The sequence below is a fragment of the Harpegnathos saltator genome, unplaced genomic scaffold, assembly GCF_003227715.2.
Source record: "Harpegnathos saltator strain DR-91 unplaced genomic scaffold, Hsal_v8.6 scaffold7, whole genome shotgun sequence".
Taxonomy (NCBI): Eukaryota; Metazoa; Arthropoda; class Insecta; order Hymenoptera; family Formicidae; genus Harpegnathos; species Harpegnathos saltator.
The window spans coordinates 1347906-1375859 of record NW_020230537.1 but is presented as its reverse complement, the minus strand read 5'-3'; the positions used below and the strand labels follow the sequence as shown (position 1 = coordinate 1375859).

Genomic DNA, 27954 nt, shown 5'->3' with positions numbered 1-27954 from the left:
ATAATGAATACGAATTTTTAATAATGCCTGTAATTAGATATTCTAAATAATTAACGGCTATGAATATCGGCCTTGAAATTTAATTTCAATCTCATTAGCACTGATTTTTACGTCTAGTAATACGCTCCTCGAACCGCGAGTGCGATTCTGTCTTTGTATTTACCGGTGCTTCTTTATTTCCGTCTTTCCGTTTAATCTTATATGGCACGAAATACACGAAATTTAAATTTCTATTTGCAAACATACGCATACAGCATTATTAGACACATAACTATTGTCCGTTCCAGTTTTGCAGCTTTTAATCAGTTCTGATAAGAGCTTCAAGTTTTGTCATACCTTCCAACGTAAAAAAAAAAAAAAAAAAAAAGGAAAAAAGGAAAAAAAATGAAAAAAGAAGAAAGAAAAGAAAATTAGGAAGATATGAGAATAAAGTGTTATTTCTTTCACCCCTTTTTCCCATCAAATGTTTGTTTCATTATTCAATGTTTGCTCATTTCATATATTCGATTTGCACAGTTGAATAAATTATATAATTAATAATATAATTAAATACATTGCTGCATTTACGGATAATGACTGAATATGCAGGTAAAAGTTAAACGCAGAAATATCGAGATAATCAGATATTAAATAATTTCCAGAGTAGTCTTTTTTTAACTCAACATGACGGCAGCAGCAAGTATCAGTTTCTTTATCATCGTCAGGTAGAGTATTAGCTTGTGGAGTAATTATACCTCGGGGGGGATTCTTCATCGGTCCTTAAAATTGGACAGAATTTGCGGGGCCAACGTGAAATTAAAATCTCGACTCGGTTACTATTCTACGTAGAACGGCCAAGGGCCAATGTCGATCTCAGTCGCGATTCAACGCGATAGGCGTGTCACCGCTGGCGGAAAAATTGCGGCAAAAATTCCCTCGATGCGGCCGCTTCGTTGAGAAAAATCGGCTTCCGGCTGATCACACGAGATCAGTCCGCGAGATGTGACGTGGTGGATAAGCTCGCGATACTTTTATATCGCATACGCTATTCTGAATGGGAGACAGAGAGAAAGGGAGAAGAAAGGGACACGGGAGAGCTGGACGAGCAAGGGCCGATTGTTTCAGCTCGCCCGCGGAATACGGTGGCGTTTATGTCGTCGCGCCGAGTATATGCGAGCGTGGAATTTTATCGCGCTGCGCGCTCTTTATTTTAAACGTTTCGACTCGTCGCGTATTCACGCAAACTGTCAGGAGCCAGCCAGCCTGATAACTGCTATCGACGAATTAGAGCGAGTTCATTCTACCGTGAGAAAGAGCCGGCTCTCCCCCTCTCTCTTTCTCTGCTTGTTTCTCTGCTGCCTTTCCTCCTCGCTCCTCCCCCCGCCCCCCCTCTCTCTCTCTCTCTCTCGTGTCTCCTCTTGCCGGCGGTTGAAAACCGCCGATTCTCTCGTCAAATCGCGAGAATTGGCACATTGTCTGTCGAGCGAAAGTGGCGTCGCTCAAAAGTATCGCGAGCGTCGATTCACGCCGAGTCGCGTCACGAACGGTAACGTATCGCGCTCGAATAAATCCGCGTCGGCGTGCAATTTATCCCTTCCCCCCCTCCCCCTCCTCCCTGCCTACTGCGCGCAAAGCTTCCTTCTTTCGCGCACGGGCACTTTTTTCTCCTCCCTGTCGTTCCGCCCGTCCGATCCTTCTCGCGCGAATCGATGTCACGCATCCCGATGCTATAACACATCACGCTTCGGATCGGGCGCGAGGTGAACAAAGCGAACACGACGGGAGAGAGGGTGGGAGGGAGAGAGAGGGAGACGTTCCGCGAATGGGCGCGGCGGCCGAAGGGACAGCTCATGGTCAGACAGTGGAAAAATGTAATTGTCAGTCAGCGTGTGTGCGTGTGCGACGAGGGATAATTCCTACAATAAATTGCACCTTCGCGATAAAGCAGCCGGCATGCCGGCAATAGCCGTCGTCCTGGCGCGGCGACGCGTTAAGGACGCCCGTCGTCCGAATGTGTCGGCTCTAATTTCCCTCGGTTTTCCGCAGGCCGCGCGAAGCACGCCGAAATATCGCGACACAGATGTAATCGCGGGAGAAGAGGCAGATTCACGTATAGATACGGAAACAATCACAGGTGAATACAAAGAGAGTGAATGGCAGGGGGAGGGGTAGGGATGAAACAAGACGATGGACGACGTATGCGAGAAAGAAATGATAGTCTTCAGGTCCGTCTGGAATGGAATCAGCGTCGTCGAAACAGGAGCCTTCGACGCGATGACCGAAAGCGAAGAGGTACGGTGCCTGAGAGATAGATCAAGCGGACGATAGAGAACGGAGGAGAGCAGGGAGGGGAGGGAGAATAACGCGATAATAATTTAATTTTCGTAGTTCGGAGAAAAAATTGCTCCCTTGCCGCGCGATTTGTGCGATTTGACGTGGACGTTGGAGAGCGTTATTTAGCGTTCGCGTACGTATGTACGTATGTATATTTGTATTTTCTAGATGCGTACGTTCGCGAGATATTTTTTATGCATTTTCCGTTGGCGAGCGTTGAACGGGGGGAAGGGGGTGAAAGGAGAAGGAGGAGGAGGAGGAGGAGAAGCGGAGAGAGCCGTGCAACCCTTGCATTCACGCTCGGCGCGTCGCCGCGTCCGAGCTACGGTGGCTCATGCTCGATGAAACGTATGAGCCGTTCGTAATACCGTGCATTTCAGCCGTTAAACGTCAGGACGTTATCGAAAATAATTTCGCCGGGGAATTTCGGTGCGGGTGCGGGATGACGCGAAAAGCTGCGCGTAGCCGGCCGTCCGTGGCGCGCTCTCGCGCCAGCGAAATTGACGAGCGCTCCCGCATTAAATGATAAAGCGTTTTTACGCTCGTCCCTTATTTATTTCGAGCTGCAGCGACATATTTATTCGCAATTCCCACCGATGTGTGTGTGTGTGTGTGTGTGTGTGTGTGAATCGGTCGATGACCGATTTATTTTCTTCCCCATGTACTCATGTACGGTTTGACCGGACGATATTGCGTAATGAGGGAGAGAGAGAGAGAGAGAGAGAGAGAGAGAGAGAGAGAGAGAGAGAGAGAGCGATTCGATTCATCGGCTTTGGTATTTCCCCGGCGAGCGGCGAGCTCGGAAGAATTTCCGGGGATATCTTCAATCGTTTCTTCCGACCGTTCTCTAAATATTCCGACAAGAGGACGCTTTTATACGTAAAAGGCATGCATAATGTTGAATTTTATCTCGACCGCTCCGCGCTGTTTCAAAGTCTCGCGCGGCGCGGCGCGTGATGAAACGCACCGACGTCCTTTCTCTCTCTCTCTCTCCCTCTCTCTCTCTCCCTCTCTCTCTCTGTTATTCCCTTCGACTATCCACATTCGCGCGAGCTAAAAGTCAATTGAACGTTACATTTTCTTGCCAACTGCAATTAGCGGCCCTTCCAGGACCGTTGAGTAAACTCGAGAGAAACTCTGACACACAGAACGTCGCCCGTAGACTTCTGTAATGCTACGATAATTACTTTCGTCGGGCATAGTCAACATGATATATCGCGATGTCAGTCGCGAGGTGATCATCTATAATGTACTCATAATCAGTTGAATTTACTTCGACGAATGTAACTTGGTAATTCCTCGTGCTGAGAAACTTGGCCGCGCTATTGTTTGCGCAGCCGGTATCGCGCGCGCGCGCGCGTGCTCGCGACTCTTCTCGCTACTAAAGCGACTTTCCTTGAGAGATGTACATTTTACAATTTTCTTTTATGTTAAGTTATCTAAAGTTTACTCGCGCGCGCGCAGTTGTTTCGGAACATTATATAACGATAGTGTTTTATCGTTAAAGTGGCACAGTTTGCCGGAGCAGCGCATCGGTTGGCTCGTGCAAATGCAATATCGCTGAGCAGTGTTTTTCAATCAGCGCTTTGCAAGCTCGAAGAATCCGCCTTTTACGATCCTCCCCGCGTCCCTCCTGCGTCCCCTTTTTTCCCCGATTTTATTCGGTTTTATTTTAAGTTTATTCGGGGTCGCTCGTTCGCTCGTACACAAACATCGTAAGAGCGCGTGTATTTATTTCAAACGTGTCTCCGTCATGTCCTTCTCCGCCAGCGCTCCACAAAATTTTCCGCGCTGTCGAAGAGAAAGGTTAAACACACACACACACACACACACACATACACACCTCTGGGGAAGGCGCGGATGTAAAATTCTCCGTATCTCTCTCTCTCTCTCTACCTTTATCGCGTTCGATTATTCTCCGCTGCGCTTCTTGTGTTTATTTTTTCATCTGCCGGCTGGCGGCTGCCGGCCGACTTTTCCCGTTGCTCTCTTTCGGTAATCGCCGTATCAGAGAGAGAGGGGGGGGCTTAGGGAAAATGGCCGACTGGATGAATGATGGTGACAACTTCCTATATAGAAAATGTTGACGTACATCAGTGTTACCGGGTCGGAAAGTTTTATGGAAGAGATCCTCGAATACTCTCCACACACCTGCGCGTCAGGTAAAGTTTGTTGCATTAAGCGTGAAAAATTATAATGCCCGCCCGAAACTTTGACGCCCGGCAGAAATGAAGTCAGTCCTGATTATTGATTAAAATTCTCACTCGCTCCGAATTTTCTGAGTAATGAATCGTTCGACCGGAGGAGAGTGACGAAGGCGGGCAATTTAAAAACTTTGCTAATTATAGATCGCGGCTGGCTTTTCAGTTCCCGCGAGAAACGTCTTGCCGATATTGCGTTTTATTGTGGCGCGACATCGCGCCAGAATCCTGGTCTTCATGTTACAATTTGAGAACATTTCCGACGTGGGGTCCGACGCGCAGGGGAGATAGCACAAAGGGGAAAGGACCTTTTGACGGCGAAGACACGAGAAGAGCCGTAACGACTCGCTCGATACGCCGGGACAATGCATCGCGGGCAATTAGTTCTAGCCCTTGCGTTATGTCCGCCGCGCGCCGGTGCGCTAGCGAGCGGCTATAATTAATTTCGACTAAAACACGAGGCGAGAAACGAACATTCGGACCGCACAAATCGTCGCGATTACGATGCGTTACGCTCGAGGAGCTACGCGAGCGCGCGTGCTTAAGCAGCGGATTAATCGGCTAGAATTCCTGACACACACACACACCGCGGATCGTCGCCAATTTCCATCCGTGAAATTTTTAATATTGCGTTATATCGGTGATTAACATTGTATAAAAAAGTTGTAGGTTGTAGGGATATCAAGGATATATCAAGGGGATATTAATGTACGAAGACACGAAGGCTATCTAGTTGCCGGCGTACAATGCGTCGCGATGAATGTTCTATCAGTCAGATCAAAGGAGATTATGCTTAAACTGCAATTGCAATAATAATCTCACGAGATTATACGAGCGACGAAGCTGACACGTACAACGCGTACTCGTATCGCCGCCACTCAGTGATCTGTTTCGGCGGAGAGATGCTACAACGCCGCCCCAGAATATATCCGTCTTAAGCGCGCGGCTGGGTCTTGTTCATTAATACCGGTTGAATTTTACAAATACGATCTCGACGCCGAGAACACAGCGAGCCAAAGTTTGCGCAGCAGAGAGTTTCGCCCTTCCGGCTGCATAATTTATGCGGGTACTTGGCTTTCCGCGTCGCTAGCCTTGGACGTTTTATGCTTCAAAGGGCATAAAAATGGTGGACGGCTTAAAAAATTCCCGTTGACTTCTGACGTTCGCAATTTTATGTCTCGCTGTTTGAGATTGTCGTTTTTAGAAAAGTCGCTTGCACGCGCGCGCGCGGCGGTCTCGCGCCGAGCGATATTTGTTGCTCCAGCTCGGTAAAAAACAATATCGCAGCCAGGAAACTTTTATGCTGGGAAGCGCACCGGATACGCGGCTATCAGGTTTCATCCCGAAGAACATGATAAGATGTACTCAAACGTTTCCCCAACGGTCTTTCTCTTCCCTCGTGTTTCTCCTTTTACGTGTCTTACCTCTTGTTTAAACGTCTGGCGCGACAGACCGAGACGAACGAGAGAGAGAGAGAGAGAGAGAGAGAGAGAAAGAGCGAGTATCTGCTGAATAATTTAATTATCGAATCCCCAACCTCTCTCGATATATACACGGTGCGAATCTCTGATCCGCGCGGGCGCGAGCTTGCGAAAATAGCTGAACGGCGCGCATTTAAGGATAATAGAAGCCGCGGCTCTTCGCCGACTTCGCGTCACAATTTTCACCGGCGCTTCGCCCCGAGCGTAGATCGCGTGATACTTGCGCATCAATAAATTGATTAAATCGCGGACGTCGCGTCATAATCAAGATAGCCTCAACATAAGGCCATTAATTCTCTAACCAGCAGCGCGCGGTGCTACTTGTTTCGGTGTCTCTCCTTTTCGCACCCTCTTCTCACTCTCTCTCTCTCTCTCTCTCTCTCTCTCTCCGTCTCTCGCTCTCCCTCCCTTCCGTTCTTTCTCTCTCTCTCTCTCTCTCTCGTTCCTCGTAGCCGGGTTCTGTAACTAGACAAACGGCGTGATGATAACATCGCGGTTACCGGCCTTTATTGCAATACGTAGTAAATCACACATGGCCTAACTAACGCGGGGATTGTCTTTACACGCGATGCGATTACGCTGCAAATTTCGCTCCCGCGCCGCGGTGGCCGTTCGGCTTCACACCGCGGAAACCGTAGCTCTCGAAAAAGAGGGCGAAATAAACACACCGATAACTCGGCCGCGAGAGTCGCGAAAATATCGAAAACGTAATCCGACGGGTTTCCCGAAGCTGATATACGCGTGGCCGACGAACGAACTAACGGACCAACGAACGAACCAGCCAGCCAGCCAGCCAACCGACCGACCGACCGACCGACCGACCAACCGACCAACCGACCAACCAACCAACCAACGAACGAACGAACGAACGGATCTCGTAAAAGCTTGTGTTTACTGCCGACGAGCAGGTTCGGTCCCGCGCTACGAAGTAATCGTGTAATCAGGGGCGCGGCTTTATCTACTCTGGCATATCGGCGGCGGCGGCGACGACGACGGTGATGGTTCGCGAGCAGGTCGGAGCAGCAAACGATAACATCCCACGGACTAGAAGGAAAGAGAGTTGACGGTTGCGCAGGTTGCGTACTCGGTCTTTATCGCGGCGATAAATCAGCGCGCCGTCAATAATACGGCAGCCTTTCGCGTAAGACGATCGACCGCGGTCGACTGCGCGCGCGCGCGCGAGGTTAATACGCGGCGGGACACGTGGGACGTACGAAGAGCCGGGCCAGACTGGGCTAGGTATGTAATAGCGGCCATAACTCCCACCGAAATTAGTAACGGTTAGGCCTACAAACGGCCGGTAGGCAAGCGAACGCCTGCCGGACGAGCCAGTCGTGACATTAATCGCGTCTGTAAATTTCACGAAAGCACGGCCGGCATAGCTGCGCACTTGGAACGCGGCGAGCTTCGTCGCGGGGGATGAATAGGTGTATGTATGTGTGTGTGGGGGGGGGGGCGGGGAGGTGAGCAAACGGCATTAACGCACCGGGCCCCCCGACGTTGGTTCGATCATCGGAGGAAAATCGATATCTGCGAGGCAGCGGCCGACATCGGCGCGAAGCGACGGCGGCGTCGCTGTTGATTATCCTCCGACGTAACGACGTAATCAGTATACGCGGCGATTGAACGAAAGAGAAAGAAAAGGAGAGTCGAGGCAAATTTAAGACTTTACTGCAGCGCTGCGCCCTGAGGAAGGGCGGACCGAGCGGCGAGAAGAAGACAGAGAGAGAGAGAGAGAGAGAGGAGGAACGCTCAGTCAACGGGCATTCAACGTTAACGTAACACCGCGCGGAATCGGCTCCGACGGCCGGCAGGTACGCGAGGTACGGGGGCGGGGGGGGGGGTGAATTAAAATGACGCGAAAGTCTGTCTCGTGGAAATTAAAACACGATGGCGCCTCGATTGAAAAATCAAGGAGCAGAATAGAACGGCCGGGTCCGAGCGAGCGCGCGGTTATTGAAGCGGAAAGACCGGGCGGTTTTCGAAGCGCAGCGCTTGCTCCGATCTTTGTTCGAATTCTTCTTCGTCCTCGAGAATTAAACCTTCCCCTCGTCCGCTCCCCCCGTCGATCCCGTGGCACGTCTTCTTCGGCTCCGTCTCCCGGGCGGAATTACCCGATCGATTCGCTCGCGCTCTATCGCGATTAGACCGTGCCGAGGATAAATATTTGCCCCGTTTCCCGACCTGCAGCGTCGTCGGCGGCGAACGACAGCCAGCCAACGCGTCGTCGCGCGCGGACGGTTGTCCTTTAATCGCCGGCCCAGCCGTACGTCCGAAGGTAACAGCAATTGCCAATTAGCCGACCGCCATTTCCCGGCCATATCCCGTCGCTCGCCGTCGCCATCGGGTCACCGCGAGTCGCTGTGACTGCTCCCGCAGCTTTCCCTCGCGGGACGATCATTAGCGTGCGGACGAAGCGAATTTCGCTAAGAAGCCGCGGCGAGAGCGCGCTTTGCATCGGCGGCCGGCCGCCTCGGGTCAGGATTTCCGGCAGGACGGCCGAGAGAAGAAAGTACAGTCGTGTCCTGTGAATGCGATGAGCGCGCTCGAAATGATCCACGTCGCAGCGACACTCCGCGAGAGAGAGAGAGAGAGAGAGAGAGAGAGAGAGAGAGAGAGAGAGAGAGAGAGAGAGAGCACTCTCCTCTCGGACGTTTCGCGATATGTTCAATACCCGGCCCGCTTCCTCGCCCCCCCCCCCCGCTGTCCCCTTTTCTTACTCCGGTCATTGCGTGCTATAGGAGCTCGCGGAGAGAGTCCTCGGTCGTATTCTTATGACATGATCGATAGTATCGACGAGAAAAAGAAAGAGAGAGAGAGAGAGAGAGAAATGCATCGTTATATCATCTCGAGCGGAGTGATTGTTCCAGAAATAACGGAAACGGAAATATGAGGCAAAGTTACGCGGTTACGCTTGCCCGTCACTCCTTCTCTCCCTTCTTTCCTTAATTTTTTTCTCCCACAAGCGCACGCAAAAGCGGCGCACGATTCACGGCGGAGGGTCCTCTGACCAGGACGACGCACGAGGACGAGTAATGAAAGCTCGCGATGGGCCAGCGGCGCCGCATTATTCGGCCAATTATCGGGGTGATACGCTCTCCGGCTAGTCGGCAAATAGAAGGAAGATACACGACATACAACGATCACACTATGCTGATGGCGGCGGCGGTGGCGGCGGCGGTGCGACAGGACTTGAAATTATACTCAGCTTTTAGCTGCAGCGGAGCGGCCAAATCGACACTATTGGCCACTATGTCGACGATCGTATTGATTCCGTAAACCAACCGACGTGCCGTGGTTCCTCGTTGCGGTTTCGGCCTCGCTAAAATTTCAATATCATACGTTCGTTCCCGCTATTATTTTGGCGCGTGTGTATAGAGAGAGGAGAGAGCACGCGCGCGCTCTCTCTCTCTCTCTCTCTCTCTCTCTCTCTCTCTCTCTCTCTCTCACGGCAGTATACATGCATATCGAAATAATGCGTTTATGATATTCCGGCGAATTAAACGGACATTACGCGATAGCGGTCATTACACATTTCGATATCATTCATCCGGGCTTGATTATTTTGATTTTCTAATGTTTGATCGGATCGGCTAATCGATTATTTTGTACACGGGAATACTTAATTAACTTACGCTTTCATGAGCATATGCAGCCGAGCTGATAATTAAACTGTATAACGACGGGGGCCATGGGGGGAGGACAAGGCGGAGAGGGGGGGGGGAGGGACGGTATCGTTGAGAGATAGTTGGTCGATTTTGCGCTTTACGTTTATGGCATTTTCGTTGCGCGTGTGCGCGCGATTCTAACGGAGCCGGGCCGTAATTAAAACCGACGTTCATGAACTCGTACTTAATTAAGAACGTATTTGACGTACGTATACAATCCATGAACGTTTGACTAAGGGGGGCGCGCGCGCGCAAATTTGTTTTAACCATTCGCGGATCGCCAACTATCTCGGGAATCGTTCCTATAAAAATTACCCGACGTTTAACCGAGATTTAATTAATTCTTCGTTTGCTCCGTCTCCCCCGGCTTCCCCGCGCGGCAAGACAAGACGGATGAATTAAAACCTCAGATAATTTTTACTAACGTTTATGGTGGTGCAGCCGCGGGAGAAGTCCTAAGAGCCGGCGCGAGTTACGGTTTCTCACGGAAGATTAAACGAAACGCCGATAAACCGCTTACTTTACACAGGTAGAGTGAAGAGATAGGGAGAGCTTGGGGAAGGTAAGAGAGAGAGAGAGAGAGAGAGAGAGAGAGAGAGAGAGAGAGAGAGAGAGAGAGCGCGAGAGAAAGAGAGAAAATAGTAAGGCTGAGCGACTTGCTGATCTTTCAAGTGTCGTACGTATATAATTTCATTAGAGATTTCTTCCTTTTTCTCGCTCTCCCCCTGCCCCTCCTCCCTCTTAATCCCACTCTCTTTTCTCTCTTCTCCTCTCTCCCTTTCTTTTTTCTCTCCCCCCCCCCCTCCCCCTTCTCGTCGCCCGCGGACCCACTTTCATTATCTGCTGGGGTTAGAGATCGTTGGCGCCGCGACATCTGCTGAATAAGAATTCGCGATATCTGCCGAGCAGAAATAGGAGGCGCGGGTGGTGGTTTGCCATTTAAATTACGCCGCTCGAAGTGTGTACCCGGCAGAATATAATATCTATCGGGCTCTCTCGCGCGGGCCCGTGGTAGTGAGAAAAATACACCGCGGGAACCGGTAAGGTCGATTAATCGGCCGCGTTGCTGCAACGGCAGCGGGAGCGGCCGGATCCGGTCGAGCAGGTTGGGGCGCTCTCCCCCCTCCCCCGATATTGCTGCCATTGCCGCAGGCGCAGCCGCTGCTTCTGCAGGCGATCTTAAAATTCTGCCGGAATGGAGTGGAGAAATATCGCAGAATTACGTTGTGCTTATAATTGCATCGATTAATACGGCAGGCCTGTGTGGCGGCGATATCCGCGCTAATTATCGGAGTGGAACGCCCTCTGATCCAAGATAAATTCGTGCGAGCCGTTCGGCTAAATCTTCCGATGGATTTCCGGCGGAGTGAGCGAGCGAGCGAGCGCATCGCGGATATTTCGCGGGGGATTTCCGGCATTAGGTCGTACGGCGAATAATAATAATACGGGGCAAATGACCTTGCAAATGAGAAGAAAAGGAAAAGGGGGAGAGAGAGAGAGAGGGAGAGAGGAGAGAAAGCCGAGAGAGGGGACCAGAACGGTAATACGATTCGACGCTTTTAACAACTGACGGCCCGAATCGTCAGTCGTCCACGAGGACGTACGACGAGGAGAGATCGTGACAAACGTCGTCAGGTCAGAAAACGAGGCCTCTCGCTCGGCCTCTCGCGCTCAAGACGTGTTCTCACGCAACGACTCTCCCGCAGCGAGTATTCGCAGCACGAGCGCTCGACGAGTGCGAATTGCTCGAGAGAGAACGTCCTTGTCGTGTAGAAAAGCAGCGTTTTATCGCGAGCAAGGTGATACTTCTATCTCCGCGGCTTATCGACTGAATAATCGAGCAGGCAGTGGTCAAACTAGAAATCCGGTCGAGCAAGTCGCCCCTCGCCGATTCCGCTAATTCCTGCGGACATTTTTAGCGCCGACGCTCCACGAGATAATGACGTTTCCCCGAACACTTAAACGTCGCGAATTAAGCTTGCTTCAACTACCTGCTTCGCTTAATAGGTTCATCGCCGGATCGCGCGAGTGCCCGGGCGTTCGAGCTCGCCGTTGAAGTTCGTTAATTGTGTATAATGTAACTTCATACAATTTTCTTAAAGCTCTCTCTCTCTCTCTCTCTCTCTCTCTCTCTCTCTCTCTCTCTCTCTCTCTCTCTCCTGCCCCTCCTCCTTGGCCCCTTCTCCCCATCGGTTGAAGTCATCAATCGCGATAAAGCGTAATCACGATGGCGGATATGTCTCGGCTTTGCGAGACACAAGCACGAGGTAATTAAGTTATAAATTCCTTTTTAAACATCGCGAATGTTTCCAATAAAATCACGCCCGTCATGGCAAAGAGAGAGAGAGAGAGTGAGAGATGGAGTGAGCTTGCTTAATCGCGCAAATAAGAAGCGGAGAGCGAGCCGCCACATGTGCTCGATCGGAATCTTCGACGTTGATAGCTTGTTTAAAGCTGGCTTAGCTTCGCTTTAGGCATGATCGCTCCGTCGATTAAAATCTATTCGAGCGTACCGTCACGTGAGTAACGTTTCGCCCGGGGTGGAAAGATACGATATCGATAATATCCGGAGTGAGCGCGGAACGCCGATTGCCGTACGCCGCCAACGACGACCACGAGGACGCATCCTTCGGCGAGTCACCTGTTATCGCAATAAATTCGTCCGCGCGATAATCTATTCCTAATACCTGTCGCACACCGGCGATTAGGCGCGTTCGTCCCCCCCCTCTCATGAACCTTCGATCTTATGTAAACGAGCGCGCATCGAATCTCGCTTAAAGCGTGCGCGCGCGCGCGCGAGAGAGAGAGAGAGAGAGAGAGAGAGAGAGAGAGAGAGAGAGAGAGAGAGAGAGAGGGATAAGGGGTTAGGGATAAGAGCCGAACAGCGCGACAAGGTCGACCTCGTTCGTTGCTACGTGATCGCGCGAACGCGAGCGTGCGACGCGCGCGCGCGTGATAGAGAGAGAGAGAGAGAGCGAGCGCGCGTCCGCCTTATCGAAGGTGGAAATTATGACCTCGTGTACCTTTTTCCTTCCGAGCGCTTGAGCGCGAGAACAGGTATATCGAGCATGTAACAGAAGCGGGGGTATCCGGTCAAGCGGCTGGCGCGTTTCGCAGCTGGATGCCTCGCGGCAAAGCGCGACAACGCAACGCAGCGCAGCGCAACTCTCTCTCTCTCTCTCTCTCTCTCTCTCTCTCAGCGCGCTCGGCGGAACTCGCGCAGCAACTCGCCGTTGCGCCGACCACCGGCCGCTGCCGTTGCCGGCGATCCTATTGATCTATGGTGGAACCATTAACCATCGGAGCGTGCACCGAATGTTTCGGAACTAATTTAAACTTAGCCGCTTCTCCCCGCGCCCGCGGCATACACGACGTCGAATTAAAGACTCCGGCAGAGCGCTATCGCTGCGCGAGCGCTCATCGATACATATGTATGTGTGTGTGTGTGTGTGTGCGAATCTGCGAATCTCTCCGGCGATTAAAAGCCGCGACACGCTGTTATTCCGCTTCCGGGTGCGCTCGGATCTCCGGCGAGGATCAGCTCGCTTCCGCTCGGTGTTCCGTCCGGCATTTTAACGTTCGCGAGAAGCTGGGGACAGCAGAGGCGGGGCGAGCGGCTCTGAGACAAAAGGATTAGTGTCGGGTCAACGTCGATGGGATCTTAAACTGAGCTTCATGTCCGTTCGGCCGAAGACTTGAGCTCACACAGCTCGAGGCTTAATCGACGTCGCTAGAAACGACCATGAGACCGGAATGCGCGATGGCGGAGATGGCGTCACGTATCGTATCGAGAGTGCTTAGATTCTCGCGATGACGCGCGGCGCGCGGCCGAGCGAAGAAATAACAGCGAGTCACACGATCGAGGCGAGAGGGCGCGCTGGTGAACCTGTAATAATTTTATGGAAATCAGGCGCGTCGCGCGGTCGCGCGCTCGCGCGCTACGTGCCACGCAGACGACGGGAAGCGCTTATAGCGCGGGAGAGGGAGAATGAACGAGGACCAAGGCATCGTGCTACGGCATATAGTTACAAGTATATTATGGTACCTCGGCTTAAACTGGATCTCGAACGCGCGCGGGCGTTATCGTCCCGACACACTGTGATTGTTGGCCAAGTCCGCCATGGGTATATACGCATCCGCCGAGGCACGTACGGAATTCAGCTTAAGGACACGCTGTACCACCTGTACCTAATCCCACTTTTGAATAACCGCGCGCCATTGTCGCCAGTTTTGCGCGCGCGCGCGCGCGCGCGATCCTCGCGAGAGGAGCGCGGCACGCGGCAAAAACATGTCTCGTTGAAGGATGAGAGCGACGACAAATTACTCCCTGCCGATCGCAGAGACGGCCGCGCGCGCTCGCGCGTGTTCTCAGGGGCGGGGGAGAGCGGAAAGGGGCGAGTCTTGCAAGTGAAAGAACGGGAAGAATGAAAAAGAGACAAATTATTTTTCTATCACACTTGGCCGCGTGAGGAAATAACTTGGTTCGTACTCTTAGAGGCGAAAAAACGCGTCTTGCCACGCGGAGAAAAGGAAGAACGGGCGAGTTTTTTACTTCGCCGGAAATGAGGAACTAACGTTCGTGCTCTCACACGAGGGAAGAGCGAATGGGAGAAGATTTCTCTTTTATCGCGCACTTTGCCGCGTGACAGCGTACTTCGTATTTCTGTTTCGACAATCGCGCCGGGAAAGTGGCGTTCGAAATTTTCGAATTTCGAAAATGCCGAAAAGGACAATTTGCCGCGGCGGGAATAACGCGGAGGATATTCGGTGCGAATGCAGCGTGCGCGATTTATCGATAGCGCGCGTGCGCGATTTTTATTAGCACTCCTCCCCCCGCCGCGCATGAATGTAATACAATATCTTTTTCCCTCGCGGATTAGGAATATTGCCGAACACAATGTGTAATATTTTTTAACATATCGTGAACCCGTAGGAAATGGAATATATCCGCCGAATGCGCGACCAAGCGCGCGCGCGCGCGCGCGTTACGATATCGCGCGCGGATCGGTCTATCTTCGCAAACCCCCGCGACTAATCCTCCCCCGACATACCGTAACCGAAAAACGAATAGAAATAGGAAAAATAAACCGGCCGCTCTCTCGCGCGCGCGCGCGCGCGTATATACGGGCGCTCGAATATGCCGACGCACACCGGGACAGCCGCCTCTCGCGAAACACGTTACAAATTTTGATTGAATAAACGTTGGATCGTTTCGCTTTCCGCGCGCTGATTTTTGTGGAATTAAATGACGAACGCAGCGGCCGCGGAAAGATACGTGCGGGGACTCGCGCAAAGACAATCTACACGTGTGTGTGCGTGCGTGCGTGCGTGCGCGTGTTGCCGGGAGGGCTACGGGAGAGGAGATGAAATAAACCAGCACACGCTGCTCCGCCTCCCGCATCGTGCCACGTGAAAACTCCAAGAGCTTTATCGCGTGCGCGCTGCTGCATGCCCGCCTAGATCGCAACATTAACGAAATCGGAACTATTTTCGAGCGCTGCAGAGCGCTCTTGCCCGCCGCTCGGTTGCGCGCTCCTCCGCAGCTTCAATCCGCAGCTGATTCGTTCTTATTCGTTTATTCGCGTTCCGTGCGCGATCGAGATCGCGGGCGAGAAGCGCGACGAGACAGCGAGACGGATTTCGATTGTTCGTCCCGCAAATGGTGCTCATTTCTCGTACTTTAGTTGCTTTATGAGCCGTGGTTGCTCCGGCCGCTCCTTCCCCTCTCGTCCCCTCGCTTGCGCACGCCTCCTGCTCGGATCCACAGCCGAGCGACGTAGACTCTATTTATTGGACTGTCACGTTTACCAACTGCTCTCCGTCGCCGGCGTGTCAGCTTATCTTTCCAGCAAATTTAAATATCCACGAGTTTCCGCGAGAGACCTCGACGGCCGCGACTGACGGTTTTCTCTCTAGTCGGTCTCTGTCCATGTGTGCTGAGAGTTCTTCTTAGTCGAATCATCCGACTTGAGGAACTCGTCGCTCCGTGAGATCGTTGACTCTCATTCGATTGCTCCACCTGATGTGGAGGATCCTCGACTCGTTTTTCATTTATATTCTCTTTGTGTTATTTTTCCTTATTTTTATCTATAATCTTTATCGCTTTCGGTCTTCTTCCTTTTTTTTTTTTTTTCATTTTCGCGTTAGCTCTGTTACTGTATACTATTTTGTTTAATTATACTTGTATTCTCTCTCTCTCTCTCTCTCTCTCTCTCTCTCTCTCTCTCTCTCTCTTTAAATTTCTTCCAGCGAGGTCCCGCTCAAAATGTAGAGCGACAGCCGAGTCACTCGAAATCGTGCGACACTTCACTCGTATAAAGCGAATTTTGCATTTCCGAATGGGCCAAGTGAAAATATTTTCACTCGAAATTGAGAAGTGAATTTGACGTGCTTCCTCGTCGCTGGACCAATTTACTCAAATTGACTGAAACATTGATGTGGATTAAAACCTTGCTCTACTCTAGGAGTAAGCGACGGTTATGCCGCACTTCACTTTTCTAATCATAAACGGCGCTATTTTCTCTACCTTGAATGTCTCGAGTGAATTTCCACTGGTCTTGAGTGGGATTGCGCTTGAAGAAATTTCCAGAGTACATATCGCACTTATGTGCGCTCTCTTGGCGCGGAATACTCCCTCAGAATTAAATAAATTATTACACTGCGCCGCCGCCACTGCCGCCGCCGCCGCCGCCGCCGCCGCCGCCGCCGCCGCTACTGTCACGGAGGAGATACACGTCCGGCACTTTTGTTGCGAAATCGAACGCGTAAATCACTCCCTTCCGTCGTAGGGAAAAAAATTCGCCGTGGCGCGGGCGCTTTTTTCTTCGCCAACAATTGCAGATTAATTTTTTCGCCGTCCGCCTTTGTCACGGCACCGCGTCGCGATATATACTGCCCGTGGTAAGAATATTTCATTTGGATGCGCTTTGTTATTTGCGTTTCTGTCTCTCGAGTTTATTCTCGCGAGCAACGCTAACATCATCAGCGTCCGCCGCGTGCAGCATGCATCGCGAGGAGGAGTCTTTATTTGAACATTATCCTTTCACTCGCCGTCGACACAATTCACTGATTGGACGAAAATTCTCTCACCGCCGCCTTTGCCATTAACGGCCCCGAATTAAGCCGGCCGAGAGAGGGCCGAGATATGAAGTTTCGCATGAAAAATTCCACAATGCCAGAGCCTCGTTTCGAGCCTCGCGTCACGTCCCGGAGACTCTTTCGCACAATACCACGGAACCGTTTACGCGTGTAAATACTCCTACGGCGGCGGACGAGCGTTGCCCGAGTGGGTACGCGGCATTTTTTAGCAACTCGTTAGGAAACTAATTTAACTTGGCGGCGCTGGCCGTTTTAACGCGAGCTACATCGGCGGCGCTACGCGACACGGCCGACGCAAGAACGGTGCGCGGCCGGGTCTTTGTATCTTTATTTCAGAGCGCACCGGTAAAAGCGATACGCTCGGCGGAAACGCGCCGACGGATAAGCGGAAATCACGGCGCGGCTGAAGGGTCGCACCGCGCAAAAAGGATCGAGCCGCCGAAGAGTAGGAAATAAATTTCTCCTCTCCCCTCCCCGGCCGCACAAGCCGCAGCCGCACCGAAGTGCGGCGCGGAACGCTGTGACAAATTTTTGCCCCCGATCGCAATCGCGAACGAGGATATCGCCTCGATTTCCGCAATTAACCTCTCCTACTGCGCGAGTCATTTCAGCTGACCTCGTTGCGAGAACGTTACATACTTTTTTTTTTCCTCCTGTCCCCCACCCCTATTTTTTTTTTTTTTTTTTTTTTATTAAATCATACCGCCTCAATAGTCGCGGCTGAAAACGGCTCGGCTGCGAATGACAAAAGCACCGGGGATCATTCGACCTGGAAGCGAAAACAGGTACCGCGCACAGGTACAGCTGATTTTTCACGACTGTCGGAAGCGCTTTCCCCGCGGACAGAAGAAATTACGGGCCGTATTTTAGAGGCCTCCCGTCGCGCGCGCTGCGATTTTTGTTACGCGCGTTTACATACGCGCTTCGCCACCTGCCGATTTCCGTCACCGCAGTGCGCGTACCCGACTAGAAATTTTGATCAGGTTCCAACACTGATAAGGACCTAATAGGGTGAATGAAAAGTAATCCTAAGTAAGTCAGTCCTTATAATGTCCTAACGACAAATGAGCAAGGAAAACCTTTACAAGGTTATAATGATCGGGTCCACATTAGGACCTTAATGTTACCAACCTAGTGTATGATATAATATGGTTCAGTTAATCAGGTTCTTATTCATTGTATCTAGTATCATTTGCATTATCAAGTTTCAACAAAACAATTTTTGGCTGTCATTTCCAAGTAGAAAGACGTTTGCATTGAAAAAAACACTTCAGATCACTTGAATATATTTGTAAAATGCTATATAGAAACACTGTCCTCTTTTTAGCAGTCAATAAATAGTTGTAAAATTAACGTGACACGCAACTTTTCTCTTTAACGCTACTCTATGTCTCGTCACCTTGTGATACTTTATGGTCTTGTGATATTCATTTTGTCTCTCTTTTCCGAAACATTTTACAAGTATGCTCAAGCGATCTACATAAAACATTATTTCATGCAGATATCTTTTCATTTGGAAATGACATGAAAGGATTCTCAGCGTGTCATTTCTTATTTCTAATGTCATCATCCAATACAGCCGTGGCGAAGTAATCAGGAGGCATAATTTGAAGAAAAAGAAAAAAAAAACGTAATAAGGATTCCATAAGGTAACTCAATAAGGACCCGACCATGAATCCTTACTAAGGTTCCGATATCCACGCTGCGTTACATGACACTTACTAGGATAGTATTACATTATTGGGACCTGAGGTCCAAATGAGGTTAACCTGATCAGGACCAGGTGGGATAAATTTCTCGGTCGGGTACACACGCACCAACGCATCATACAAACCTCTGCGTCTAGTGTCCAGACCTGGTGCGAAATGGCACTCGACATTGCGCGCTCTCAACTCGGCTCCCGAGTAATCGTTACATCGAAACAAGCGGCCCCGAGGTCGGTTCACGCGACCGTTCCTTCCAAGAAAGCTTTCCCTTCTCGACGGCTACCAATCAGCCGTTGTACATTGACGCGCCAGCGTTTTCTGCCAGCGAAGTAGACTAGCGAGCGAAGTCGTGAGGCGAAGTTGCTCGTAACTTTCTCGCGCGACTTTCGGGATGTATCCGTCAGGGGCCAATTTTTCCTAACAAGGGCGAATTTTCTCAAGGGGCAATTTCCCCATCGGACGGCCCGCGCCATTCTGACAGTCGCACCAAGAATTACGGACGGCCGTTCCCGTCCACGGGATTAACGGCATCGACTTCGAAGTGCAACGGACTGCTTGAGCTGCGAGCTTCCGCTCAAGCAGGGAGTTGACTCCTGATGCGATATCGCACGCGTCTCGGTCTCCTCGTGGTCTCCGCAAATCTTACGGCAAAATCATTGCCGCGAGATCTCGCGGAGCGAGACACTCCAAGTGGCGTGAAGCGCGCGCCCGCTTGCGGCGCGCAAGACCCACGCGAGTGTGAAAGCTGTGAAGGGCGGAGGTGCGTGGTCTTTTTTCCGACGCAGCGGCGAAAATCAATACCTCACGGCGGGAAATTGAATTTGGATGAGTAAACACAGGGTCAACAGGGTGTGAATACCGCGAGCGCGAGCGCGAGCGCGATTCCCGGTACGTGTGTGCTTAAAAATAATCGTCCAGCGGTGAGAGAAGCGCGGACTTTGCGCTCGAAAGTTCGCGGTCGCGATTACCTCCGATCGACGTTTCCGAGAATAGGAGGGCGTGAAATATGCAAGAGCGGCGAGAAAATCGCAGGATTCGCGTTGCGCGTGGGAAAATTGGCGGCGGCGTTTTTCTTATTCAAATCCCGCGAGAGGGAGACTCGCTCCCACCGGGAAATTTAATCATCCCCGCGCGCATTTTTTGACTCGCAGCAGAAAATGATCGGAAGTCCCGCGAGCGAGACTTTCCAATTTTCTCGATAGCGCGGCAGTTGGGGGGGTTCCGTCGTACGACGTTTAAGTAAAGGAAGGAGATTACACGCACACGCATCCCTGCAAATCGCGCCTCTCGTCCTGCTCTTCCCCCCCCGCCCCCCCCGCCCCTTGTTTTGCACAATGTCGGCGGGCGAATTGCGCGTTCGGATTAATTTAAGCGTGAAAATCAAATCTCCGGGATAATCTCTCCTTCTCTCGCTCGCTCACTCACCTTCTTCGTCGCTGCCGATCATGGCGTATCGCTCGTATCCGGTGAGATTCCTGACCGCTCCCAAGCCGAAATCGTCCTTAGTCCATTGAATGGGTCCCTTCTGATCGAGGACTCGGCACGGAAGCGTCACTCGGCTGCCAATCACCGCGGTTTGATCCATCGGCTCGATGGCGAATCGCTGATAAACTACTTCCGTCGTTGTAAACGGCTTCGCCGTCGACGTTATGAACGATACGTTCGTCATGTTCGTGACGGTCACTGTCTTCGCCCCCGTCGCCATCAGCAGAGACAGGCAAATTATGAGCGGCACCGCCGTCCTTTGTTCGATTTTTCGACTCGCGTTCCTGCAACACACACACACACACACACATTTAACAATCAGATCAGATCAATAAGGACTTTAATTATTTCCGCCGCGGCGACAAATGATGAATTATCCGATATCCTCCTCAGCGGGAGAAAGACGACGACGACGACGACAAGCTCTTGTCCGCGTGAGAACGCTTCACCGCGAACGTGAATTTTTTTGGAGAAAGAGAGAGACAGGGTTGGCTTTCGTACGAATTGCGGTCGCAGCCGAAACCAGACACGCGGAAAATGCGCGGTCTCTTCCAATTCTCCGGGCAATTTTCAGCTCGCTCGCTCTCCTCTGCCCCTCTCTCTCTCTCTCTCTCTCTCTCTCTCTCTCTCTCTCTCTCTCTCTCTCTCTCTCTACCGGCTCAGACTTATTTAACGATCCTCTAGGCCGTTATGCGGTTTCTTGCCCATTTACTTCGACGTCTTACTTAATTTATCTTTATAGTCCCATCGGATTCAAAAACGAAGTCACAGGGTAAGGAGTCGGCGCCGTAAAAGAGGCGATAAAAGTATTGCCGGCGCGGCAATTTAGTATTGGCGTGGAAGAGTGCATTAAACACACACACACACACACACACACACACACACACACACACACACACACACACACATACACATACACACACGGGTGTGCACATGCACGCGCCAAGAGCGCATGTGGATACGCCAGTATGAAAGGAGGCGTTTTCCTTTCTTCCCCACCGCCCCCTCCCCTCCTCTTTTACGACGGCGATGTAGTTTTGTCGTTGCAGCGAAAATATACTGCGTCTTAACAATTATCGCGGCGGTCGCTTTACGAGTATTAAAGGGGATCGATCGTAGCGGCTTGAAAGAGAGAACGGTCGTGATCTTTATTCGCGGCTAAATAATTGAGGAATTCGCTTATAGCCGGTGCCGTCAAGCAACGTTCCTTGCCATTACCGTTCCCGTCCGCTCGAATCGATCGTCGCGTGCGCGCGCGCTTTTTAACGGAATTCCTCTCGTCCCGCGGCTCTCATTCGGCGACGGTATAAGAGGATTAAAAAAGAGCTGATTAACTTGTCAGCCTAAACATCGGTGCCGGCGACTTACGGTAATTTATAATTCAGCCTGTATGCAATAAATAAGTCGCGCGCTTGTTTACTGTGTGTTTTTCGCTGCGTTTTGTCTCTCGCGCGATTTATGCGCGTTTCATCGAATATTTCGCGAGATGTGAGAACCGCCTCTCTCTCTCTCTCTCTCTCTCTCTCTTTCTCGCCGGGACCGTGCGAAGTGATAGCAGATTCGGTCTTTCTCTATTCAGTTCGCGTAATCGTTACGCCGAAACAGTCATCGTGTGTGTAGACCGCGCCTTATTATGAGATCTATCGAGAGATGAGAGATGTAAAGAATATTCCCCCTCCGCTGTCTCACAGGCATGCCATTTTCGTCTCTAGCTTCCTGATTGAGATTTCCTCCATAGGAATGAAGATGGAGCAAGATCGAACGTGCCTCTGGCAGACGCCGTGGCGTAGGCAGAAATGTGAGAGCAGTGAGAGCAAATGCAGCAGCAGCCACAGTTGATCATTTTCCTTATCATGCGGAGATAATCGACTGTGACTGAGCAATTTTCTTGTTGCCTACGTCCCTTCGTGCGCCATGGCTCTGAGTCTTTGGAAGCAATCGACTTCGAAATCGATTCGATTCATGCAAACGTTTCTCCCACGGAACCTTTAATCTCTCTCTCTCTCTCTCTCTCTCTCTCTCTCTCTCTCTCTCTCTCTCTCTCTCTCTCTCTCTCTCTCTCTCGCGTCTTGGGCGTCGCGTATCGCAGTGAACGGACAAAAGAGGACTCTGATTAAGAGGAAGACTGCAACGCTTTTCTTCGGGGCGAGTTCCTCGACGAGCACTCCGTAGCTCCGCAGGAAAATGGGTCTTCTTGAGGGGTGGTTCGCTGGAAAACAAATTCTCTCATTCTACGAAGAACGAAACGCGTCACGAAACTCATCGAAAAAGTGCTTTGATCGGCCGACTGTGCCATTTCGCACGACCCGGCTGGTTACATGAGCCGATTCACACACGCGTCGATTTCACAGCGGATTGTTTCGACGTAACGATCGCTTGAACCGAGTTCAGTCCGGAAGCGTGTAGCGTTTCGCTCGCACAGCTCCGCTGGAAACGCGAAACGAGCATCCGCGCAAGCAAGCAGCATCGAATACTTCGGAACACGTTCGCGCACAAGTCGCCGCCGATAGGTCCGACGCTCTCAATTGTTGAGAGAGAGAGAGAGAGAGAGAGGAGAGAGAGAGAGTGCACGGTCGTTCAAGGGTACGCATTCGTTAACGCGACTATTAACCCTTATTATTATTCAACGAAATCGAGCGCGCAATGCGCCACCACCAATCGACCGAATCGACCTCGCTCAATCTGCCTCCCCCCTCCCCCGCTCCGGCCGCGTAATTAATTAGCGCTCTCTCCCTCTCTCTCTCTCTCCGAGCTTTCTCTCTCCCCCCGCTCCTCCCCCCCTCTCTTTCTCTATCTAGCTACCTCGTATATTCATGTATCATCCACAATCAGTCTTCTAATAACGGGCGAGCGAAACGACTCACTCTCTCCGTTTCTATTCTTCTCTCTTCTTTTCGTTTCCTTCCCTTCCCCGCCCCCCCCGCCCCGCCGATCTTCCCGTTCTTTCTTCTGCTGTGCCATCGCAGCGTTTTCACGCCGCGCCGCGCCGCCACTCCGTCATCTATCTACGTTTCCTCCGGCCGGCGTTCTCTCTCTCTTATTCGTCGCTGGTGAAATGATCGATAGAACTGAAAATCGCTCGAGGAGAGATTCTTGAGGACGATGTATCGTTCTCGTATGTCTTGTCGAGCTCTCTCTCTCTCTCTCTCTCTCTCTTACGCGGCGCCTCCGCGCGTCGCTCTCCGTTATCGTCGAAGCCGTTCGTTGTACTCGGCTACGACTTGCTCCCTCTGTCCCTCTCCTCTTTTCCATCCCTTCCTCCCCTCCGCCGGTCTTTGTCCTCTCGTCTATCTCCCTCTCTAGCGTTGTTTCTCGAGCAAGAGCCAAGTTCGACCGTACGGTCTACGAGCTAAGCGTTTCTTGTTGGCCCGTGTTCCGTTGGTTAGCAGATAGAGGATGTCGTAAGACGCGCTCGTACGACATCGCGCGCGGGCTGCTTCTTACGAGCTCAATAGGATAATAACCCCCCGGCAGTCGCTGCCGCCCAGAATGCTTTGAATGGAATATACGAGTAACGAGCGTAATAATAATTGCGCTTGTGCCGCGCGTATTCGGGACGACCTCGGCTCTCCGCCGTCGCCGCTCCGCTCCGCGACGGCGGAGGATGCGTTCGACGCGGTGCGTTACAACGCCCGGAACAATTTCGCGACCATAAGCGGCCGCGACCACAAAGCCCGCTTCTTCTTGACTCGCTCGTTAAGCCTTTCTTCCGTTCTTCGATGGATGCGAACAATATTAGTATTTCCTTTCGGCACGTTAACGACCTTCGACGGCGCTCTTGTGAACGGTTACGAGCGGCAACCTCCTCGTCATTGTCGTCGTGGCGTTCGTCGCTCGTCGACGACGTTCACGATGAAATCGCCCCTTTTTCACCGATTATCTCATCGGTCCCATGGGTTACCACCAAGGGAAGACGGGGGGGGGGGGAGGACTGGGAGGTAGCGGCGGATTTCCCTCCTTCTCATTGGCGTGTAATTCACGCGGCGAGAGTTAAAAAATAAATCGGCATCGAATGCAATTTATTTACTCATTTGCTTTGGAAAACATTTATCATATTCCGTGACGTGTCCGTGACAAGGCACGGCCACGGGCTTACGAAACGGAATTGGGTCATGTCGGAATTGGACGGGAATACGTCCCAGGCGGTTTTACCACAGTGATTTTACATGTACAACGTATATCACGAAAATGTCGCACGCCCTCGCGCGAGCGCGTAACATCAATGGCTCCTATCACGCCCATTCGCTTTTTATCATTCGCGAGGGGAAGGAGAGAATGAATGAGAGCGCGCGGGCGAGCGAGCGAGAGAGAAAGAGGGGCGGGAGAAGAAGGGAGACAGAGTGTCGAAATTTCCGGGCCCGAGCCCGAGTCAAACTAAACGGCCGATGTCGTGCGCACACGCGCTAGACACAGATTATGTCGGGAGCCGATAAAATAGAACACGCCACTAGAAGCGTAAAGCAATCAATTGCGGTGTCGTCCGAGCAATTACTAGCGAATGTCGCGATAATCACTAAAGCGTACACACAGCGCGCCGCGGCCCACCGCGCGCGCTGTGCGCGTTGAAATTTAAATAAAGTCACTAATCGAGAGACGGGCCGTCGCGTCGTATCGTTCCGTCCGCCTGTCGGACGTCACGCGTTGCCGACGACGCTCGAAATTTTAGCACTCCGGAAATTCAATCGCTGCCTCTCGCTCTCTTTCCTCGCCTCTCTCTTCCTTTCTCTTTCCCATCGCGCTTGGTACAGCGCGTCGCGTCGCGTCGCGCCGCGCCGCGCCGCGTCGTGTCGCGTCGAATCGATCGGGACCCGATTTGACCTTTGGAATCAATTTTTCACAATGCTACCGTGCACAATGTCCCGTGCGTTCCTTCTGTCCACGAGGTCGTCGAGGTTCGATTTTTGCCTAATCGTGCTAATCGAGCGCGCTACTTACTACGCGAATAGAAACGCCCTTTCCGAAAGTTTGCGTCGCGTAGAAATAGACGTCGCTACGCTCGGTGTACACGTAGATGCTGATAACGCACGTTATGAAGAGAGGTAGATGGCGGTAGCAAGAGAGACAGAGAGACAGAGAGAGAGAGAGAGAGAGAGAGAGAGAGAGAGACACGAATATGAAGCCACTCTCTCTGTTTCGCGTATTCGTAATCAATTATTGATCGCCGTGTAAGTGTAATAGATGCTCAACCAGCAATTTACGATATTTTAGCTTCAGCGGCGCGCGAGCGGCATACGCTTGTCAAATCCACTGTCGAGGATCCGATTACATAAATTAACATCCCGAATCGACGTTATAAATAATAACTCGTGACCAGTCGCGTTAAAAGCGAAGGGGTGAGAGAAAATCGTGCCTTTCCTTCATTCCTTCTTGATTACATCAATTAAAAACGGAGAAAAAGAGAGATCGCACGGGAGTAAATATTTCACAGTTAAATATACGGCGGTGAAGCATATATATATATATATATTATATATATGTAATATATATATATATATATATATATATTCTCCATTGTTTACCGATTGGCCATCATGAATGTTATTCGACGCGATGTCGCCCCCCCTCTCTCTCTCTCTCTTTCTCTGTCTCCCTCCGCCCCGTCTCTCCCCACGTTCCTCGCGCCGAGAATTTCCATCAACGCTATTTGAAATATCCCCGGTTAGAGAGGAGGGCTAAGCGAAGGACCTGTCGCGCCTGGCGCGGTTAATCCGCCGCTGTACACGTCCCTCGAAAGGATCTCCCGCGGCCGAGAGAGCGTGGAAGACTCGCGCCGGAGCTCAACGGCGCAACGTCACCGATCAATTTGTCATGGGATGACCCAGTATCAAAGATACGAGTCCCCTGGGTCAGTGTAACCTGTTTCTGGGAACGTTGACACATACACGGACACACGTGTAGCCGGCGCCGCTCTGTGTGTACACATATGCAAACACACCCGCGATGCACACAGCAGCGGCGGCGGCGACGACGACATACACACACCGTGTGTGCTTGTTCGGTCGCACGACTATCTAAATATAGTCCTATACGCGCTCGTGTACACAGGAATATGGGATGTATTCACTGGTTATCGCGATTTTCGATACTCCGACAAAGTCGGAAAATATTTCGTCACGCTGCAGCTGACACCGCGCCGGATAAGAGTGATGAGGGCGCCGCGCGGAATCAAGAATGCGGGAATCAATTTTCTACATCCGCTCCATTTATCCGCGCGCTGTATTTCAAGACTTGGGTGCGTGCGCGCGCACGCCCGTCTTGTGTGTGTGTGTGTGTGTGTGCTTCTCTCTTTCACTCTTTTTCTCTACAATATCTTTTTCTCTTCCTCCGGTTTAATATTATTCGAGTGAGACGAGAAATGACGGAAAATTATTTCTCGCGCACCCCGTGTACCCACGCGCCCTGATTCGTTCTCTCTCTCTCTCTCTCTCTCTCTCTCCCTCTTTTTTTTCGTTTTCTCTATTCGCGCAAGCAGAGCACGGCATCGCGAACGTTCTCCCGGTGAAACGCGAAAAATGACAAAGGGATAAGCACAAGTTAAATACCCTTCACATTTTGCCTCTTTTCACGTCCCGCGTCCGTTTGAGTTCGAAAAAGCTGACAATTTTATCATTTTATCCGTAACACTAAAACATCATCGAACGACTCTTTCATTTTATTGGATTGCCGTTTTGCCATACGACATTCTCACATTTTGAACGCCATGTGACGGATTTGCGGAATAGAATCGGATTTGTAACCGCGGTATGCTTTACTGCCGCCTGCCCGCCTGTTCGTGTGTGTGTGTGTGTGTGTGTGTGTGTGTATAGGGCTGTGTTCCTGCAATAGCGTATTTTATCTTGAACACAGGTTCTTTCATGAGTTTGAATTCGATCTTCCGCCGGTCAGAAGTCGTCGTTTAGTCGTCGCCGTCGAGTTGCCGCGGCTTTTCACATTGAAATATGAATACGTCATACGGCTCTCTCTCTCTCTCTCTCTCTCTCTCTCTCTCTCTCTCTCTCTCTCTCGCTTCCCCTCTTTCTCTCTCACACCCTTTCTGCTTCCCTCGCGGAAATGAACCAATAATGTTCCGTGAATGAACAACGTGAATTAACGTCCGCAGATCGGGTCATTATTGCATTCGCGGCTAATGTCAAGATCTTTCTCATCGCGACTCCCCCCGCGAAAGTTGCGAGCGGAAGGGAATTTATTAGTTGGTAGAAGCGCGCGCGGAGTAATTTTCAGGGATTCTATTTGCGCAGCAACCTTGTCGGAACGTCCTGTATATTTTAGTAGCACAAATAGCGCGAGCCTTCGCGTTCGTGCGCAGCGTGCGCAGGTCATGTAGATAGATGCAACCTAATTTTTGATTGGCTCTGGGGATGAAGTGGAAGAGAGGCTTAACCTTCGATCCACGGAGAGAAGGTCGAGATTATACTGTAGGGACCGTGCGGGCTCGAATTTAAGCCTTATTCCATCGTCGATTCGGCCGGTATTAACGAAGCCATTAGTAGTTCCTTAACTCCGCAACGGCTGTGCCAACACATCCGAAGTCGCACGACGAAATCGACCCAGCCATCGCGAAATGGAAGGAATATTTGTCACGTAAAAACAGGGCGCGACGGGCCGACGTCAAGTTACGAGGGCGCATTAGTCTTGCATAATGAAGTTCAAGTTGGAGACACGAGTTTCATCCATTTTCGCTTATCGTGACTCAATTAATTACGACCCGGCGCAATCCCGACGTCGCGGCTCTGCGACAGATTCGACAGATATTATTATTATTATATCATCGGATATTATTTTCCCGCGAAAAGGCGCCCCCTCCTCCCTCTTCCTATATCAAACTAATCCGCCCTCCACCGCGACTAATCATTCGCCGTACGCGTACAATATAATTATTTTAATCATCTCCCCCCCCCAAAAAAAAAATGCTCGTACAAAAGAGAAGCCCTCCCGGGTAGATCAACAGTTGCTCCTCCAGGAATGTTTGCGAAAACAAAAACGCGTAGGACGCGCGACCGAG

General features: G+C 51.3%; 1 protein-coding gene across 3 annotated transcripts in view; it reads right to left on the bottom strand.

Annotated features, from left to right (window-relative positions):
• The window catches only part of LOC105189772 (irregular chiasm C-roughest protein), a 175896-nt gene that overhangs the window by 33555 nt on the left and 114387 nt on the right, over positions 1-27954 (bottom strand). For all 3 annotated transcript variants that reach the window (XM_019844462.2, XM_025305536.1, XM_025305537.1), the window contains exon 3: positions 19893-20236. In XM_019844462.2, the coding sequence (XP_019700021.2) occupies positions 19893-20236 (344 nt within the window). The remainder of the gene's footprint in view (positions 1-19892; positions 20237-27954) is intronic.